Source organism: Nothobranchius furzeri, chromosome 6, assembly GCF_043380555.1.
Source record: "Nothobranchius furzeri strain GRZ-AD chromosome 6, NfurGRZ-RIMD1, whole genome shotgun sequence".
In the NCBI taxonomy this organism is placed as follows: domain Eukaryota; kingdom Metazoa; phylum Chordata; class Actinopteri; order Cyprinodontiformes; family Nothobranchiidae; genus Nothobranchius; species Nothobranchius furzeri.
In genome coordinates this window covers 33,772,974-33,792,450 of record NC_091746.1, presented here as the reverse complement: position 1 = coordinate 33,792,450, position 19,477 = coordinate 33,772,974, and the positions used below count along the sequence as shown (strand labels likewise).

General features: G+C 41.0%; 1 protein-coding gene across 1 annotated transcript; it reads left to right on the top strand.

Annotated features, from left to right (window-relative positions):
- The first annotated feature begins 242 nt into the window (after positions 1 to 242).
- On the top strand, positions 243 to 19,477 carry marco (macrophage receptor with collagenous structure). The gene is made up of 13 exons (XM_015966902.3): positions 243 to 448; positions 4,378 to 4,473; positions 4,628 to 4,776; positions 6,879 to 6,996; positions 7,112 to 7,183; positions 8,589 to 8,675; positions 10,242 to 10,310; positions 10,471 to 10,515; positions 12,175 to 12,255; positions 13,784 to 13,819; positions 14,007 to 14,060; positions 18,749 to 18,913; positions 19,130 to 19,477. Exons 1-13 carry the CDS (start codon positions 316 to 318, stop codon positions 19,258 to 19,260), a joined length of 1,236 nt encoding a protein of 411 aa, XP_015822388.3. The 5' UTR covers positions 243 to 315; the 3' UTR covers positions 19,261 to 19,477.

The window sequence follows — 19,477 nt, the reverse complement described above, 5'->3', positions numbered from 1 at the left end:
GAATATTAATGAGGTAATTTACTATGCAACGCTAGGTACTTTTATAGTTCAGAAGCAAGCAATTACTGCAAAAAAGCTATTTTCTGGATTGTGAAACAACCACAAAACCTTCATACAAATGCACTTTTGGTTTGTTTTAGCATCTGTTGTGCAAGACTTTTGTGTGCATGGTAAGAGCACCAGTTCCTTATTTTGCCTAGCAGCAATACTGCTTTGAGATGCTGAGAAGTAGGGAGTTTCTGCTTTTTTCCAAAATTGCATTTCCTTCCTTTTCATTAGTTATTGCTTATAAAAGATTTTTGTGGAGAGTTTGTAATGGTTAAGAGTGTTGCTGAAGAAGGAAGTGAAGAGAAAATGGAGACAGAAGTGGACTCAACCCAGGCCCACTATAACCCGCTGTTTGAAATGTCACTGAGCAAGAATGAGCTCCACAGGTTTGAGCCAGATGGTGAGCACTGCCTACAATCTCCTAACTTGCATTAGTTATGACAACTTTAAGGCCACAGTTCTCTAGACTGAACTGATGATGCGGGTCTGTTGTTTACATGATTTGTTAAATGTTTATTTTAAGGTTTTCAATGTATAATATTAGTCCTTGATTATTTTCCTGTGTAATTTTCTGATTAGGCTCTGATTGGGGCTTGTTTGTTTCTGGGGTTAATCTTGTATCCATAAGTCTCTGTTTTTGAAAAATTTAAAGCTGAAGCTGCTTCATGGCCATTCTGGTAGCGCTCTGCCTGCCTGTTCAACCGATTGGTAGAGCATATCTAAAACTCCCTACAACTGACTGAACAAATAAATGAACCTAACAAGAAAAAAATTGTGAAATAGAATTATTTAAAAAAATATGCAGTTGTTTGAGGAAAATGTGTAAAAGTATTACATTGCATTAATATTACCTTATTTTATTACAATTGTTAACACGACTGTTGCTCTTATTGCTTTGTTGCTATTATTGATTGGCATATACACTAAAGCCCTTATTGCCCCAAATCAAAAACTGCAGAAGTGAAATGTTTTCATAGCTTTTTCTTGGTGAGGAAGTTAAAAACAGCAGAGGATTAGGGTCTGCAAAGCACCACAAAGAAGGAACTGATGTGTATTGGTCTATGGTCCTGCAGCTGTAACAGCTCAAAAAAATTACCTACATATTATTTTTATGTTTATGATTTATTTATTTTTTTGTCTGAATGGTTTTGAGCCAGGAGGACAACTGTTCTAAACAAACTGTTCAATAAACTTAAATATAACTGAGAATTTTTAGAGTAAATACATTTTCACTCAACTACAGCAACTGTACTACTATACTGTATACTGTTTTATTTTTTTAAACTATTGTTGATTTGAGAACTTTGGGCAACACAGATTGGTTTCTTGTGTATCTCAAGATAAAACCAACAGACTGGAACATTGTTATGAGATCTTAGTTCTCTCAGAATGGGGAACATTATTGAAACCCTGCCGTCATCTTCAGAATCACATTAAGAGATCTGTTTTGAACTGGTTTTCTTCATAACTGAAACAAAATTGTGGCTATTTGACTATACATTTCTCCTTGTCCTGCCAGTGTGGTGTACACCTTAAGGTTTTGTGTCATGTGCTTTCAGCTGAACACATTTAGTCAGAAACTGAAGGCAAAGCTTATCACTGCTATGCAGATGATTTTCAGTTGTTCATCTCCTTTTGCCCTAATGAGTTCTCTAGGCTACACACCGTACTAAGCTGCTTAGATTCAAACTGTGGGTGGGTGAGACACAATTGAAAAAAAAGTAATGAAAATTTCATCAGCACATCAAATAAATCCATCTCTAGGAGATATTCCTTTTTATTATCCATTGGATGGTCAGGTCAATTGCCTGTCTTGCTCCTGCTTCAATCAGCTTAACCCTTTGATGCACAACAAGGGTCAAAAGGGACCCGGCTGAGTTTATATTTTAGATATCTTTGCAATAAATTATTCTCATCATTCAATAGTCAAGGTATTCCTTGATTTACTTGTTTTATCATAATTTTTATTTTCTTTATTTTCTGAATAAAAAATGTTTTTGTATCAGTACAATGCACAACATGGGTCCAAAATGATCCACATCCATTGCCTTGCAGCTCCGTGTTTCTATGATATGTCTTTAAACTAAATTCATTTTATCAGTCACTCTTCCAAGTATGTCATAAATAACACAAATAATTATTTGTATTTGTATTTTCTCATGGTATCGACAAGCACAGCTTTGGTATTCCTACCTTAACTTTACACACATGGGTCAGAAATGACCCACATGAGTTTGGTAGCTTTTGGAGGTAAAATACAGTTCACAACTCGGCACAGTTCTCACCTCTCTGTCTCTTTATTTGCCAATAAAGGCAAGTATTATTTTTTAATCGATTGATGACAATTATGAACTGTACATAATATTTGATTAGGTTTGGCTTACTTTGAGAGTGAGTACATTATTTGTTAGAAAGTTACAAGTAATTATTAGCCACACAGGTGAATATACAGTATACTAGAGCAAGTAATAATAATAATAATAATGATAACAATAGTAAGTAATAAATATAAGCATTAGCACAATGCCTACATAATTTTTCCATAATGTTTCATGTCCATCCGTCTATCCATCCATTTTCAGCCACTCATCCGGGATCAGGTCGCGGGGGCAGTAGACTAAGCAGGGAGGCCTAGACGTTACTCTCCCCAGCCACTTGGACTAGCTCCTCCAGAGGAATCCTAAGATCTTCCTTGCCAGGCATGAGACATAGTCTCTCCAGCATGTCCTGGGTCTTCCTTTGGGTCTCCTCCCGGTTGGACATGCCCGGAACACCTCACCAGGGAGGCATCCACGAGGCATCCTGACCAGATGCCCGAGCCACCTCACCTGGCTCCTATCAATGTTTCATGTGTATTTTATACTTTTATTTGATTTCTTTAGAAGCAGAATGGAATAAAATACTTTTAGACTCTTAGAATTTCATAAATTAGATTTTTACAATATTTTCCCCCTCTCATAAGTCACATTACAATGGACAACTTTTTCAGTGTCCCTCTGGCTGAGAAAAACCTGACCAATATTGGCACTCTGTTAGAATAAGCCAGACATACCACCTATCATATAGCCATCTAAATCATGGGAGATTCATAGCTCAGAATTTAGATTCAGTGGCAACAGGACCATGGTGAGGTATGTGCAGAAGGGAAAAGCTGTTGTTCTCCTGAGCATAAATATAGTTAAACTGGCATCCATTACTTGTTTGTGCTTTTTTTCTAATCATGTTTGGTCTACGGCTATGCACTTTTCATTTATTTGAGCAAAGCCCTCTTTGGTCACTTGCTGGTTGTCCTGAATGTTCCTGTCATGTCTCTGATAAGTTCACCCAAGATCCCTCATGTGACCCCACTGCTGATTCAGCTTCAAAGGCATCCAGTTAAATTCTGTATTTTAAAACATTCTAGCAGTAAAAAGCAGAACTCTCCAAGGGCAGGTTCGAAGTCATGTTTGGGATCTTTTTCATCCTTATGTGCCCAGCCCATCCCTGACTTCCTGTGACCAGGGCCACAATGTTAGAAACCAAAGGACACCGAGCCTTTTCTACAGTAGACCCCAGACTTATGAACTCTTAATTTGGACCTGAGACCTCTGATTTCCTCTGGTTTCGTTTAAAAGCTAATTTAAAAGAGCATTCTTCATTTAAGTGAAACTTTTATTATAGTTCTACTCTGAAAAGGCTGAAATTGTTGTGAACAAATTAAAAGAGGACGCTCCCTCCTCATGAACAAAATTTCAAAATTTCGATTGCTGTAGTGTCATACCTCAGAGCTTGTTTGTTTCTCTGGAGCTCAGTGAACAGCAGAACTGTGGTTACAGATGTTTGACAGAATAATTGTGTTTCTGTGCGCTGATGAAGCAGGCTGTGACCAGTAGGTGGAGGCAGCATTTAATGTTTCCCACAAAGCATAGCAGGGTCTCTGTGAAAAACAGGTTCTACCAAGAAAGGCTTCTGGGTTAACAGAGCTGTGTTACGTACACATAAATAAATTAGTTGCTCTTCTGGTCTGGTCTTCACTAAAGAAAAAAATCAGTGAAACAAATAATTGGTTTTTAATTTCTAGTTTCCAAATAACAAATCAAAGCGTGACACATTTCAGGACTTTATACCAAACTGTGTCAGATGTTACTGAGCTATGTCTGAATTAGCACAAAAGCATGTGGAAGATGTCTGAGTGAAGTTATAATTATGTTGGTGTGGTTTTGTACAAGCTGATGATGGTTACACACCCTCGACCTCCAAATTGGTCTGCTGGATATAAAACTTATTTCTCACAGTAGGAGTTAGCTTCATGGACATTTGTTTTTACTCATTTTCTGTTGTTTGTTTCAGATCTAAAACCAGCAAAACCCAGAAGACGCTGGTATATTCTTCTACTGGTTTATATCATCTTACAGATAGCTGTAGATGTCTTTCTCATTTATACAGGTACTAAATACCTTTAAATAATGCGAATGATGAGATCATTGAAATACCATTTCTTAGAAATAATATTACATCAAACTTCTGTTTTCACTGTGATTGTGAAGAGAGTCGTATTAATCCTGAACACTTCTGCGTGTTGTTTTTCTTTTGGGTCCAGTTTTCAAATTGGGGTCTTCTCCCGCTAATCCCACATCCCATGGGCTGAGATTGGCTGGTGGCTCTCCGGGTGGAAGCAGCTTCCAAATCCACAACAGCAGCCAAGAAACCCAGAACATGAACCATCAACTACAGACTCTGCAGAGTCAGGTTCTGATTCAGTTTGATTGTATTTATTTTTTACATTTATTAATTTTGCTTTAGCAATGTTGGCAGGGATTTAGAGCTCTTCTGAGCTCATTTCATATCTTAGGGGCCCAAAACTAGAAAGCTCTATCCCCTTTGGATCTGCATTCCATCAGTAGAAGCACCCGCTAGTCATGATGCAATGACCAAAGATCATGAGCAGTCACATGAACAAAAGGTCAGCTACAGCATTAACCTGCAACAACTGCATATTCAAAAGTATGTGTTTGAAACAGACACTGTATGTAAAGCATAAAGAGAACCAACATCAACAGAAATGTCAAAGCATCTACCAGTGGCACTTTGGGGTCACCGTGGTAACTGCCAGATGCTTTATAGAGTCACCATAACAACTACTGACTCAGATAAGTCACCATGGTAAACATCAGCAGAGCAAAAAGGTCACCAGAGAAACCACCCTTTAGGTCTGGCCATTAAAATTATCAGTGGCTTATTAGGGTCACTATGGAAATTAGGGATGTGAGAAACTATTGATATGGCAATATATCATGATTTTTTCCAGCGACATTATATCTATTTTCAAAAGCTGTGTATCTAATTTTTGGAAGAATTTTCATGCAAACCTTTGTGTATTTTCTTTTCTTTTGGTGCGGTTCAAACGCCGACTGCTAGTTGGCAGCAGTGTACAATGGGGTTGGATGACTTAATTTTTTTTAAAGTCGACAGTCAAGTAATGAAAATCGAGTCGACTTCCACTAGTCGTTGATGACGTCATACACTTAAAATTGCGCCCACATTTTCAAAGTTAAACACATCACATTTAACAACAGTAGATTCTGCTTTAGCCCTCTCCCCCTGCACCACGGCCGCAAACTCACTGATGCGCCTGCAGCCTCTCGGAGTTCCTGCTGCTCTAAACATTAAAATAATTGTTTCATTTTCTGTTCCTCACTTCTGATTACCTTCAGTGGTGTCTGTTTGTTGCCACCAGCAGGTACAAAAACTGACTTGTTTTTATTTGACTATTTTTCTGTCCTGCCTGTTTATTATCTTCCTGCATCTCCTCTCAATCCTAAAGAAAAACTGCTACCTGGGTTCATATATATTCACCTTATGAGTTACCTTTGAACTGCAGTTCTAAAAGATCTACCGGCACAGGGCGAGCTGCTCGCCGGCCGCAGTGCATCACCGGAGGACAAAACAGATGATGTGCCCCGCTCCACAGCAGCGGGGTGCATCAGGCAAAAATAAAAGACAGAAAACATAAAAGGAAATGAGCCGAAGTGAACGATCGCGTTACATTTGTTTTTGAGTGGTGACACCTGATTTGATAATGTTACTGTGGCCGTGCTCAGGACGCAGATGTCTGGAGCTCGTCAACAATCAGAGCTTTGCATGCTCAAGCTGGTTAAGGTTAGGATGGGGGTGAGGGGAAGGTTAAATTGCAAGAGGGAAAAGGTCACAATTTGGTTAAATGTCCGTTTTACGGCGGGTGTCAGTACCGACACTCTGGCACAGCGCGTCGCCTCCGCCTCGATCCAGACGCGCAGGGGCTCGTCACCTGCTGTCTTTCCTGAGGACTGCATCTTGTCATTATCACGTGACAGCGACTAGTCGATGACAGGCATAAAAAGTCACTACAGAGCAGTGAGGTCGACTAGTCGACTAGTTCATACAACCCCTAGTGTACAATGGGTTTTGTTTTGCCCCATTGAAATGTAAATCCCTATTATGGTTCAGATACCTAATATTAAACATGTTAAGTATCAGTTTGGACTGTTTATTGAATTTTCGTACAAAAAAATTCTGTCTAAAAAACGTCTAAAAACGTCTAATAACATCTAACTGAATGTATCGCAATATATTGTGATACATATTGCATTGTCTTTCCTGTATCGTGATACATATCGTATCACCAAAATTTCATCAATACACATACCTAATGGTAACAATACCGGAATGCAATTGGCAGTGTGAGTCCAGACTTCACTGATGCCAGGAACGCCAACACAAGCGGGGTGTGAGGGTATTTATGATAAGCACCGTATTTTTGAATGTTTTATGAAAGCTAGCTCCTTCACTCCCCTGCTTTGTATCATTGACAGATAACAAGCTTGTGTGGTAAGGAGGGACTGCTGGACCAACTGAAGGCTGATGTGAACCTGCTTAACACCAGCACCTACAACCTGCAGGACAAACTGTCAATCATCAGCCTCAAAACAGGTAAACAAATTTGTATCTGCAATGTGAAACATTTGTAAATAAATACAGAAAACACTTTACTTTCTTAAAAGTGTCTGTATGTTGGGTGTGAGTCATTTATAATGACTGCTTACAGGACCTCCAGGTCTTCCTGGTACAAACGGGCATCCTGGAATTCCAGGTCGAAAGGGAGACCAAGGCCTGAAAGGTGAGTCAGTTGTGAGGGTGAAATGAGAGAGACGTTGATACATCCAACTACAGCTCTGACTGTTAATGCAGTCATGACTTGTGTGTTGAGATAAACTTTGTAGATTACATTTGAACAAAAATGTGACCTGATTAATCACCCTTCTGTTGTGTCACAACCTGGCTCAAAGTCCTAAACATGAAAGTGGGAGAGTCAAGAACTTTCCTCCAAAAAGTCAATAATTTGTTTACAAACTAATCAAAATCATTGTGAGATGTGGGGACCCATGTAAGAACAATATGTACTGTAATGTTAAAGGATAAATAAAAGACAAATGGGTTCTGAAAAAAAAAACAGCAAGAACTCACCAGGACCAACTAACAAAGTCATCTCTAATATCTGAGGAGAAGGACTTGCTCTAGATGAGGACTGGTGCAGGAGCTGGTTTGGTTTTCCCCTGCCAAAACGCTAACACATCCTGTTCAGAAAACAACTGAATCAGGTTTCAGACCAGGGACACAGCCTGACTTGGTAAACACTGCAGAAGTGAGCATTACTGTGTGGGGGTCACTGTTCTCTAGTTACCCAAGTCCTGTTGTTGTTCTTAAGCAACCCAGAGTTCTTCAGTAATGTAGGGTCTATGACTGTTTCTTCAGTCTTATAGTTTTGGTCTACTGGGAAGGTTTTCTGAGGTTATTTTTCTGCCTAACAATTTTTTTTTCTGCTCGTGGATCAGATGAGTCACCATGTAAAACCACTCACTGCATAAAAAAGCATGTGAGCACAGAAGTAGAGCTGATAGACCAGTACTCTGTAACTGTTGCTCTTAGATCTATTTATGTTTTTTACATCCTTCACAAAGAACAACACATGAAAAAACATTATCCATATCATCATTTATCAAAAGTTTTATTTTTCTCCTTACTTCAAAACCTAATAATAGGAACAAAATGGTGTGTGTGTGTGTGTGTGTGTGTGTGTGTGTGTGTGTGTGTGTGTGTGTGTGTGTGTTTGTTTGTTTGTTTCATTTTAAATATGACTACAACTCTATTGAATATTTAGAAATAGAAAAATATTCTCAGAATTCTGAGACAAAAGAAAACTTTAGGTTAGTGGCCTAATCCTTCTTTGTAGATTTTTCTCAAAATGCATAACTTTTCATTTTTCGAAGGCCCCTGTGATTGTTGTGACTCTAAAAAGTTTCAGTCATTGGACTGAGGATAAAAAGGGCTCTTTGAACTGTGATGGTTGAAGACCCCTTAGATGGATTGAAACCCTTCTCAGTTCCTCCCAGCTGGGGAGAAACCTGTCTAACTCTTGGCTTGTAGTACTACACATGTTCTGTAAAACCTTGAGATGGCCTCTCTTATTACAGAACAAGAAGCACACTGAGGACAGATACTCACTCTGGTTTTATTCTTTACAGGGGACAGCGGGACTGCTGGACCTCAAGGACCACATGGGGATAAAGGCGTTAAAGGGGATAAAGGAGAGCAAGGAGTTGGTCAAGTTGGTGAGATGTGATATCAATAAATATTAAAATGCTTACTAGAAAACAAGTTTAGAAAGTTGTTCTGTAACAAAGACGGTGCTATACCAGGGGTCGGCAACCTGTTCCCATCAAAGAGCCATTATTACCCGTTTCCCACAGTAAAGAACACTGGGAGCCACAGCAGCCGCGGCGTTGTGGGCGGGGCCTACCCTCAGACATCTGAGAGCTGCTTTAACCAATCACAACAGGTGACAGCAGCCAGTACCGGTCGCTCGTGTACGTCAAAGCTGTCTTTCATAAGAAGATAATCAATAAAACAATTTATATAAAATGGATCCAGAAGTTGTAGCCCGTCTATCTCTGCTTACAATATTTTGATATTTTTCACCCTGTTGGTGGTTTTACTGAGCAGGTGCCACTTTTGTCATACGTTTCTTTTAAAAACATGTTTAGACTGTTCAGAATACAAATCCAGGCTCTGTCACGTTTGATTGTTGTAATTAAACTTTGTAGGTGGGGACGGTCAGAAAAGGATCCGATCAATTTGTTTTTCCCTCATTTACAGTGACGGAGATAACGGCGCAGTGCGCCTGGCTCTGGTGTTAATCAAGTTAAATTATATCTCTTTGCAACAATTTTCACAAGAAAACAGAACAGTTAAAAGCAGGGCTTGTGTTGTGTTGACCGGATAGTTCCCGTATTTGGCCGTTTATGTTGACGGAGAAAGAATAGAAAGAATTACCCGGACGCATGCAGACGAACTGACACTTTATACGTTATGCACATCGCAGATGTAGCTGAATCACTCAAGAAAAGATTCCCATCTGAACATCTGAGCTGGACACTGCTCAGCGCAGCTCACTGTCAGCGTGTACTACATAAGGTCCACAGCGAGCTGAAGATGTGGAGAGGGGCTTGGAGCGCGTCACAGAGCCAGAGCGCATGCGGGAAGATTCCTCCGACTGAAGCGAGACTTGTCACTTAGAAAATGTTCCCTGATTATGAAACTTTGGCTGAATAGCGCTTGTTCCTGTCTCCAATGTGGCGACACATCCAGGAGCCGTCTGAGCAGAAGCCCAGAATCTCACATCCTCGTCATCTCAGAATGCGCCGATATGATTACGCACAAGCGTGACGCATCAACCCGGTCTCACAGTAAGACCGGGTTGGAACTGTTCAGGTTTACGCAGACAATCTTTACATCTAGAATTGGCATACAGATGTAAAAGTAATGCAGTAAAATATAACGCATTTTATTTAAATATCCATTCATTATTTTACAAGCACAGAGAGCCGCATCAGATGGATGGAAGAGCCGCGGGTCGCCGACCCCTGTGCTATACTAACACTACAATCAGTTTCACATCATGTTCTGAAACTTGGGAACACCACCTCCTTCATGGAAAAAAACATATCAGCAGATCTTACTCATGAATTAACTTCCTCTTTTAATCTGATGCTGCTGACTCATCCTGCTGACAGGCCGTGTGTGTGTGTGTGTGTGTGTGTGTGTGTGTGTGTGTGTGTGTGTGTGTGTGTGTGTGTGTGTGTGTGTGTGTGTGTGTGTGTGTGTGTGTTCTACTACAGGTCCCAGAGGTCCACCAGGGGACCTAGGAGTAAATATAAAGGGAGAAAAGGGGGACCCTGGAATTCCAGGTAAGTGCCTGCTCTGGTCTACATGAGGATGTAACATTGTCTTGTTTTGTGTCTGACTAGTCTAAATGAGAGAATGTGTGTAAGGAACTAGATTGTTGCAGACAGGGAACCCCTCACACTTGTGTGACCTCCAACTTTTGACTTGCTGTGATGCTTTCAGGTCCTCGTGGAGCAAAAGGTGACACTGGGATACGTGGTTCAGCAGGTACATAAAGTGTTTCATAACTCTGAACTTTTCATCTTCTCTATTTTAGCATCAGTACGAGCTGAACTCATGATTAACTACAGTCTCCCTGCCTGAAAGCAGTATCAAGTTTTTTGTAATCCAGGCTTTTCTCTCTTTTGGGAGGATTTTACTTTGTCAGAATATAGATAACATCTCCAAGTGTCCTGCGGGGGTTAAACTACAGAGGAGGATGTTGCATGATGGGATTATGTTGAGCCAGGTGGGAAGAAGGAGGCTGTGATCAAGGGTCTGCTTGGACAGCTTTAGCAACAGAGATCTTGCTTTAGATTAAATTAGCAGGCTTAACAGCACTTAAGCTCCATCAAACATGTTACAGTAAGTCTTAGGCCATTTATAAGCACTGTGAATAAAACCATATACTGTTTTCTGTCAGTGTCAGGTTTAAGAATGACAAATCAAATCAATGCCTAAATCAAATCAAATCAAATCAACTTTATTTATATAGCACTTTTCATACAAATAAATGCAACTCAAAGTGCTTTACAGATTAAAATGGCCCCATAGATCCCACATTCCCATCCCAGCCCCCCTCCCCAAGTATAAAACAATTAAAAATTACAGTTCCCCTCCCGCACCCAACTTCCAAAAGTGGACATACAATCACCCGCACACTCGTCCATGTACACACACACACGCACACACACACACTCGTGAACACCAGAGTAAACAATAGGCTGAGTTCAGATGGGTCAGGTAATGAACGACACATCATCAGCGGAGCCATCTGCCCTGGCAGCAACAGATCCACGGCAGCAGCCAAGACACTGGCCCATGACGCCCAGTGGCGTCATGGGCCTAAAACAAGCAGTTTCAGATATCCAGGTGAGTAGGTGAGTGCAGCCAGCAACAGCTTGTTTTTCTTGTGACAGAGCTCTGAAACAGCTGAAATCACTTTATGTGAGGGGTTTTATCCAAAAAACACAACATCCTGGACATGTTTTTTGTAGACCTCAGAAATATTAGATCCCTAAAGAAGTCCGAATAGTCTCCTGTAAGTTGAAATGCTCTTGAACTACCAGAAGAGGGGGCTGCTGTCCCCACCTCCATTGCTATTGATATGTTGTTAGTCGACAGTCAGCCGGGACACTCTTACTATCTGCTGATGGTTGGAAATCTACAGCCACTGGAACGGAACTGCTTCACTCTCAGGCTTGATGAAGTGGATGGAAAGTCAGAAGAAGTTAAACTACATTAGGTTCTTATTCCTGAGTGAGGGTACAACAGGGGCTGTGCCTCCAGTGACACTGTGCTAATCTATAGTGGTAAAGAGGGAGCTGATCCTGAAAGCGAGGCCATTAATTTAACCAACCAGCCATCTAGATGCCTTCTTTGGGAGATGTTCAAGACATGTCCCATCGGGAAGAGGCACAGAAGCAGACCAAAGACTCTCTGAAGACATTAATCTCACAGGTCTTACAAGATTACCTTGGAGTCACTCTGGGTGAGCTGGAGAATGAAGCTTGAGAGGGAAGATTCTGCAGAACATTTGGTCCCTATGATCTGTTTGGTGGGTGGATGGAACAAACACCAAAATCCTCAGGTTCAGGGGCACAGTTCACTGTAGTTTACTGTAGTTTCTGTATTTGTGAGTGCATTCATAAGAAACGTGTTGTTTAGGAGACCCTGGACAGCGTGGTCTAACTGGGTCCAAAGGGGACAAAGGAGACACAGGGTCTACTGGTCTACAGGGACCCCCAGGTTAGTTGCTCATTGCAGAACAAACACAAACACTTTTTCATAACCTGCTGCAATAATAAAATCTGTGGCCTGGCCTGCCAGACTCCTCTGTTTAATTCTGCACTGAGAAAGAGTCTGGGGAACTCTCCTATTCAAATAACCCCACCCTGTGAGAATTCTAACCGAGCCAATCAGCGCTGAGTATCGTACATCACACCCCGTAACGCCGAGTTTGTCAAACATGGCAACTGAAGCAGAGTTTGCTGCGGCTATTTCCTCTGTTCTACATGACTTGGACACGTCTTTAAAACAACAAGTAGAAGCGCTAAAAGCCTTTCTTCTAAAGAAAGATGTTGGCGCTGTTGCCAGACGCCATTTTTGGCTACAGCTAAAAAAATTACAGCGTTGCGAAACTCACACACAGCGACGCTCAGTTTCTCATAAACAACGAAGACAGCAGCAGAGTTTGTGCGGCTTTTTCCTCTGTTCTTAATGACTTGAATGCCTTTAAAACCACAACAAATAGAAGCGCTAAAAGCGTTTCTTCTAAAGAAAAAGATGTTTGCCCCGTTGTCAGACGCAATTTTTTACTACAGCTAAAAACTACAGCGTCACATGGTACAGTCGGCATTTCTGTCTTTTTTCTGATTGGTTATTTTTGAGCTGCCTAGTCCCGCCCCTCAAGTGCCTCTCTGCCTGTGAGTTACCAGACTCTTTCTCTGTGCAGAATTAAACAGAGGACGAGTCTGGCAGGTCAAGCTAGAATGATCTGTAGTTTATTGTCTAAATTTTCAGGGTTGTTGAAAATCTACTAATTGAGACGTTTTAAGTAATATGCGGGCAAAACACTCGTCATTCCCATCACAACAGCAGGGCTCTGCACAGCCCATGTCCTGGTTCTCTGCTCTTTTGCCCTAACCCTACCCAATGTGGCTCTCACTTCTTCATTCAAGAGTGGCGCCAAACTTCACTTCAGGGTGAAAGTAAAAAAAAGTCAGAGAACTACATGCAATTAAAACCACAACAGAATGGAATCAAAACTTGTAAGAAACAAGAAACTAGATTTGTTTCTAAATCTAATATGAGTGCAATTCTTATACTGTATAATGTTGGCTAAATCTCTGTGAACAGCCACTAAGGTGGCTTTTCTTTTTAAGGAGTTGCTTTTAGTGAACTGAAGTGAATAATCACTTTTTCCACCCATGTTCTTTCTTTTTGATCCAGTTTGTGAGTTAGAACCATTTCACCACTTCACACCATGAAGATGAACACATACTCACGTCTACCACTTTATCAACTCTGAACTGCTTTACTAACCCAACATTCCCTCCAATCTGACACCAATCAAAACAACGGAAGACTCGCTATTCGCCCTGGAACAGAGTGGGTCGCTGGCTTTTGCCGCTGGCCGCTGCCCCATGTCGCCTATTTTACGTCAGGTTGTGAGAACGGTTTTGCTGATCACAGTCATTTGTTGCCTCCCGTGTGTCGAGCCCGTAAGATTCCTAAATCAGATGAGTTTAAGGTTAACTTATTGTCCTATCAACAGGGCCAAGAGGACCTGGAGGTGTGAATGGAACTGTTGGTGAGTGTGGTTTCTACCTAGAACCTGGCAAGAAACTACCTGAAGAAGAAAAAACTTGGACACAAAACAAACTATTTTCCTTATAAATATGTTACATTTGTAATTGCAAATGCTGTTTTTAAAATGATATATGATAGTGAAAAATTCAAGACAAAAGGTTTTTGGGATCTTTTTTGTTCCTTTGTAGGTGCCCCGGGTCCTGAAGGTCCCAAAGGAGAAAAGGGTGGCAGTGAAAGACAGAGTAAGTGAATAACACTAACAACCATCCATCAGGTAAATCCTAAAGAACATGACTAAGGAATAAGTATGACAATCAGAGTGAGATGTGATCAAGGGCGTCAGTTTGTTTTCAGAATTGCTGGGGACAATAACCATACACTTGAGTGGGGTTTAAAAATTGCTGGGGACAATAAAGTAGGCTAGCACAGGGGTCGGCAATCCGCAGCTCTGGAGCCGCATGCGGCTCTTCCATCCATCTGATGCAACTCTCTGTGCTTGTAAAATAATAAATGGATATTTAAATAAAATGCTTTATATTTTACTGCATTAATTTTACACCTGTATGCCAATTCTAAATGTAGATTGTCTGCGTAAACCTGAACAGGTCCAACCCGGTCTGCGGTGGTTGACCGGTCACGCTTGTGCGTAATCATATAGGCACTTTATGAGCTGAAGAGGATGTGAGATTCTGGGCTTCTCCTCAGACGGCTCCTGGATGTGTCGCCACATTGGAGACAGGAACAAGCACTATTCAACCAAAGTTTCATAATCAGGGAACATTTTCTAAGTGACAAGTCTCTCTGAGAGACAGGGTTTGGAAAACACTCGCTTCAGTGGGAGGAACCTTCCCGCATGCGCTCTGCATGGTTCTCTGCGTGGCTCTAGGGTTAATCAAGTTTAATTGTTTCTCTTTGCAACAATCTTCACAGGAAGGCAAAACAGTTAAACGGCAGGTTACATATATTTCCATTTGACTGTTTATTTTGACAGATGAACTCAAGGATGTTGCTTGGTTTGAAAAAATTACCCCGACGCACACGGATGCTCATGGATGAGCTGACATTTTAATCGTTAACGCACACGCGGAGGTAAAATATTCCCATCAGAACATCAGAGCTCTTTATACTGGACACTGTGTTCAGCGCGGCTCGGAGCGCCCCCGGTGGACAGTGAGCTGAAGATCTGGGGTTCGCAGTGCAGAACCACGCGCATGCGATGATTTCCTCCCACTGAAGCGTTCTGGAAACCCGGTCTCTCTGAGGGATGTGTCACTTGGAAAATGTTCTTTTTATGAAATTATGAAACTTTGGCTGAACAGCGCTTGTTCCCGTCTTCCGCATGAAGCGTAGAGACATTTGATCACGCACAAAGTTTATGTGGAGCAGAAGCGGTCGGGCCACGGCAGATGAAACGTTCCTAGCCTACATGAAGTGAAACTGTTTAATTGTAACATTAATGTGTTACTGGGCACGCTGGTCTGGTTGGTTAGACCAGTGTTTGAAGTGGAAAACACACACACACACACTCACTCACACACACACACACACACACACACACACACACACACACACACACACACACACACACACACACACACACACACACACACACACACACACACACACACACCAATTAAAATATAAAATAATGCTGATAGCGTGGACTAGAAGACAGGTGATGGTTTACGTATTTAAATGATGATCAGGCTGCTGTAAAATGTAATCTCCATCCACATCCAGACACAATTATCCTCTATTCTTTCTCTAGTCGCTCTGCTCTTGTCTGGGCTGATCAGCTGATGGTGCGCGCGCGCCTAACTAGCGGCTGATGCACATTTTACGCATTTGGAGAGGTGGACTGGATGCTTTGCGTTTACTGGAAGATGGTCCACTTCACGCACGGGTGTAGACTACATATTAATGACAAATGAATGAAAATTAAATTGTGAGTTTTTACTTCATATTTTAGAAATAAAAATGACGGGGGAACACATTTATGACGTCTTTTTAAACGAAATTTTCTAGCGCGACCTGCCTGCTTCACTTAAGTCACTGCTTATTAAGGTCCGTCCAAAATTACCGTGGGAAACGGGTAATAATGGCTCTTTGATGGGAACAGGTTGCCGACCCCTGGATAAGATCTGAGCTGGTAAAACAAAAATCCTCATCAGCAGGCGTTTTTGAAAGTGGGGGGGACACAGCTGCCAATGACAAATTTTGCCGGGGACATGTCCCCGGCGTCCCCGGTTAAAATGACGCCTATGGATGTGATTCAATACACTCATTGGGTTGTTCTACTGATGAAGTGATGGAGAGAGAAGCACACTGAGTCATCAGTGAACCAAACTCAAAGAAACTTTGATTATGAAAGGCTCAGGCACAATCAGTCAGAGGATTCTGATGAACTGGCAACACACTGAAACATCTCTCGTCCATCTTGTTAAGATCTAGTTGATGTCAACTTAGCTGACTGAGTGATGAGTATTTTAAAGGTTAACTCTGTTCTGGTATTAAGACTTTTATCAACTTTGTGGATTTTAAAACACCTTCAGTTTTGGGAAACCTTTTACCAAGTTTTAACCAGGTGTTTTAATTGTTAATAAGTTGTCTTGTAATGTTAACCTTTAGAGAGTTTTTTTCCCCCTTTGGCATTATTTTAACAATGCTTACCATCTGTTTTGCACTTGTTTTAAAACATTTATGACAATTAAACACTTTTAATTCCACTGTTCCAAGTTCTTATGTTACCCCCTCATAACCCTAACCCTCCTTCACATTTTAACAGCACATGTCGGGGTTGTAACATAACATGTAACAGAAATGAACTCAAAAGATCCCTAAACTGTCTTTTAGATTATGTTTTTTGACAAGTCATATTTACAGTGGTGGGCTGGCAGGATTAATAAGAGAAGGGGAGGAGAGTAAATAAACAATAAATACACCAAGGCTCTAACACAGGGGTGTCAAACTCATTTTAGCTCAGGGGCCACATTGAGGGAAATCTAGTCCCAAGTGGGCCGGACCGGTAAATTAAAAACAGCTTCAGATTGTTTTCTTTGTATTAACACAATCAATATAAAACAAGGCTGGAGCCTGAGGACAGTGTATCCAAAATAGTACAAGTACAACACCTGAAGTGTACTTGAAATTTTGAAAGAAATTGAAAAACAATCAATTAAAAAGAATTCCTTAGTGATTCAAAGAGCTTACAGATCACATGGCTAGATCAGTTTCATGCAGCACTTAAAGCATATTTGACTCATTTTAATTTACATCTTTTAGCTTTCACCAGCACATCAATATCAGGAGTCACATCCTGAGTGGCGGCCAACTTCAGGATATGATTCAAGTTCTTGTGTGAGCCTTGAGCGCAGCTTTGTTTTATTTATACTCGTTACAGAGGAAACTTGCTCACAAAGATACGTTTATTTTCACTTTACATTGTAAAGTATGAAAATAAAGTTCACACAACCATCTCGCGGGCCGGATGTAACCCGCTTGTGGGCCGCATCAGGCCCGCAGGCCACATATTTGACACCCCTGCTCTAACATATACACTCCTATCTTCAGCCTATAAATATATATGCATTCATGATTATTCAGGCAGCATGGATCAACAGCGGGTGATAGAGTAAGCAAGGATGGAGAGATTCACCGACCTGAAACGGTGGTTTGTTCGTGACATTAGCAATGCGACTGCACGGGTAGCATCGGTGTGTATCAGATACAGATGACAGCAAATATCTTTCCTGGTGTGTCTCTCATCGGTTAAGAACATGGTTACTTTGATTACTTCTCAGTTTACGTGCTATGTCCTTTTTGAGGCATGCACTATCAGTATCTTTTTGTGTTTGTTTCCGGAAGCCAGGTAGCCGCAGTTAGAAAAGTCAACCAGGGCTGGAAGTTTTATCAAAAATGTAATGTTGTCAAAACTTCTGATTAACAATATAATTTATCCCATGTCAATAAATTCAATAATAAAAAAAGTATGTTTTATGCCATTTTTGAGTGTGACCAAATGCCATTTGAAACAGAGTTAAATAAACTCCTAGAGTTGAAATGACACTTTATTTAGTGATACAGGGAAGGAGGGCATAGTCCAAGAGGTGTTTTTACAGTGCTTGTTCCAGCGGCTCTCGGAAACGTAACCCAGACGCCGCTTTGTTTTAGATAGGGTCCAGTAGTGACGTGCTGAACAATAACCGACTGAGATCCCTTTGATTCTTAGTGAATTAATTTTAATACTTGAACTTCTGAGTTGTATCGTTCACATTGTCAGCAGAAGCAGTCTAGACTCACTTTATTCTCAGCTATCTGTTATGCAGTCAACAAATAGTGTGGCGCCCCATCTCACTGACAGTCGCCTCCCCACGGGTGGAACTGATGCGGGATTTAAAGGATTTCCACTCCCACTTGATTGACCCACATATCAAGATCACATCAAAACAAACATTATGAACATTAACAAATACAATCAAACTCTTTATTTACTATAAGGCTCATACAGTGCTTTAAGAGGGCATGTACACACTTTTTTCAGCGTGAGGTTGGTAGTTGTTCTGGCCATTTATCAGTCTAAATCTTCACAATGAGTGAAAAAGACCAGGTGAGGTTTGAGAAGCAACAGCTGATGTTTTGATATTTGGTTGTTCTGTTTCTCTGGAAGAGTAGAGATCCTGGGCGCTAGCCTTACCTCCTGCAAAGCATTATGGGACATGTTTAGCCCTACTGGTGAAGGCTGAGGATCTCCTTGTTCCTGTTCACCTGACAGTTTTTATCTTTTCTACTGGTCTATAATTCTGATCATGTTAAAATGTGGATCCTAGGGAACCTTTGTGATGGAACAGTGTTTGTTAATCTAAGAGTGAGCAGAATGTTTTAGTTTCTATCGAACAGGATCTCATGTGGATTGATCTCTGGATCTCAACAGTAACTGTGCGCCTCGTGCCTGGGATGTACAGTGGACGAGTGGAGGTCCTGCACCAAGGTGTCTGGGGCACCATTTGTGATGACAACTTTGGTAGTAATGATGGAATGGTTATCTGTAAGATGCTAGGCTTCCAGTCAGTCCTCACAACCTTCACTGCTCCTCCAGGTGAGCCACTTGCTCCCTCAACCCATCTTCTCATTGGACCACCTTGTGTCTGTACAATGTACCTTGTTTAGATCTGAGTCATACCTGAACAATTGCTTCTTAAATCCAAGCAAAATGTTTTGATCTTCTTTTGCTTTTTTTGTTTCATAAAATGTATTGTTAAAGTTTTTGAGAGCTCACCATTAATGCACTTGTGATGCTGCTGATCTGTTCCAGGTTCTGGTCAAATCTGGTTGGATGAACTGCATTGCGCCGGAAATGAATCTGATGTTTTTGACTGTCAACACGGTGAAACTGGAGTTCACAACTGCAGCCATGATGAGGATGCTGGAGTACAGTGTTACTAGAATTAGGATAACATTCAGTGATTTTGTGCTATTAGAAAACCCCAATAAGACACCGCGGTACCTTTCTGATTTACTCTAATATCGGGTTAAGAAGACCAAAAGCTAACGTTGCGCTAACAATGCTAACAGTACATTTTTAAAAGTGTCAGCTCTAAAAACATCTCAAGATACTTTTTCAGTTACTAACAACTCATTATTAAAGTGAAATGTATATACC

Bases quoted from the DNA above. Each gene is read 5' to 3' on its own strand.
- marco (XM_015966902.3), top strand. From the start codon at position 316: ATGGTTAAGAGTGTTGCTGAAGAAGGAAGTGAAGAGAAAATGGAGACA. The intron at 8,676-10,241 runs GTGAGATGTGAT...GTTCTACTACAG, and splicing joins GCAAGGAGTTGGTCAAGTTG to GTCCCAGAGGTCCACCAGGG. The intron at 12,256-13,783 runs GTTAGTTGCTCA...TCCTATCAACAG, and splicing joins TGGTCTACAGGGACCCCCAG to GGCCAAGAGGACCTGGAGGT.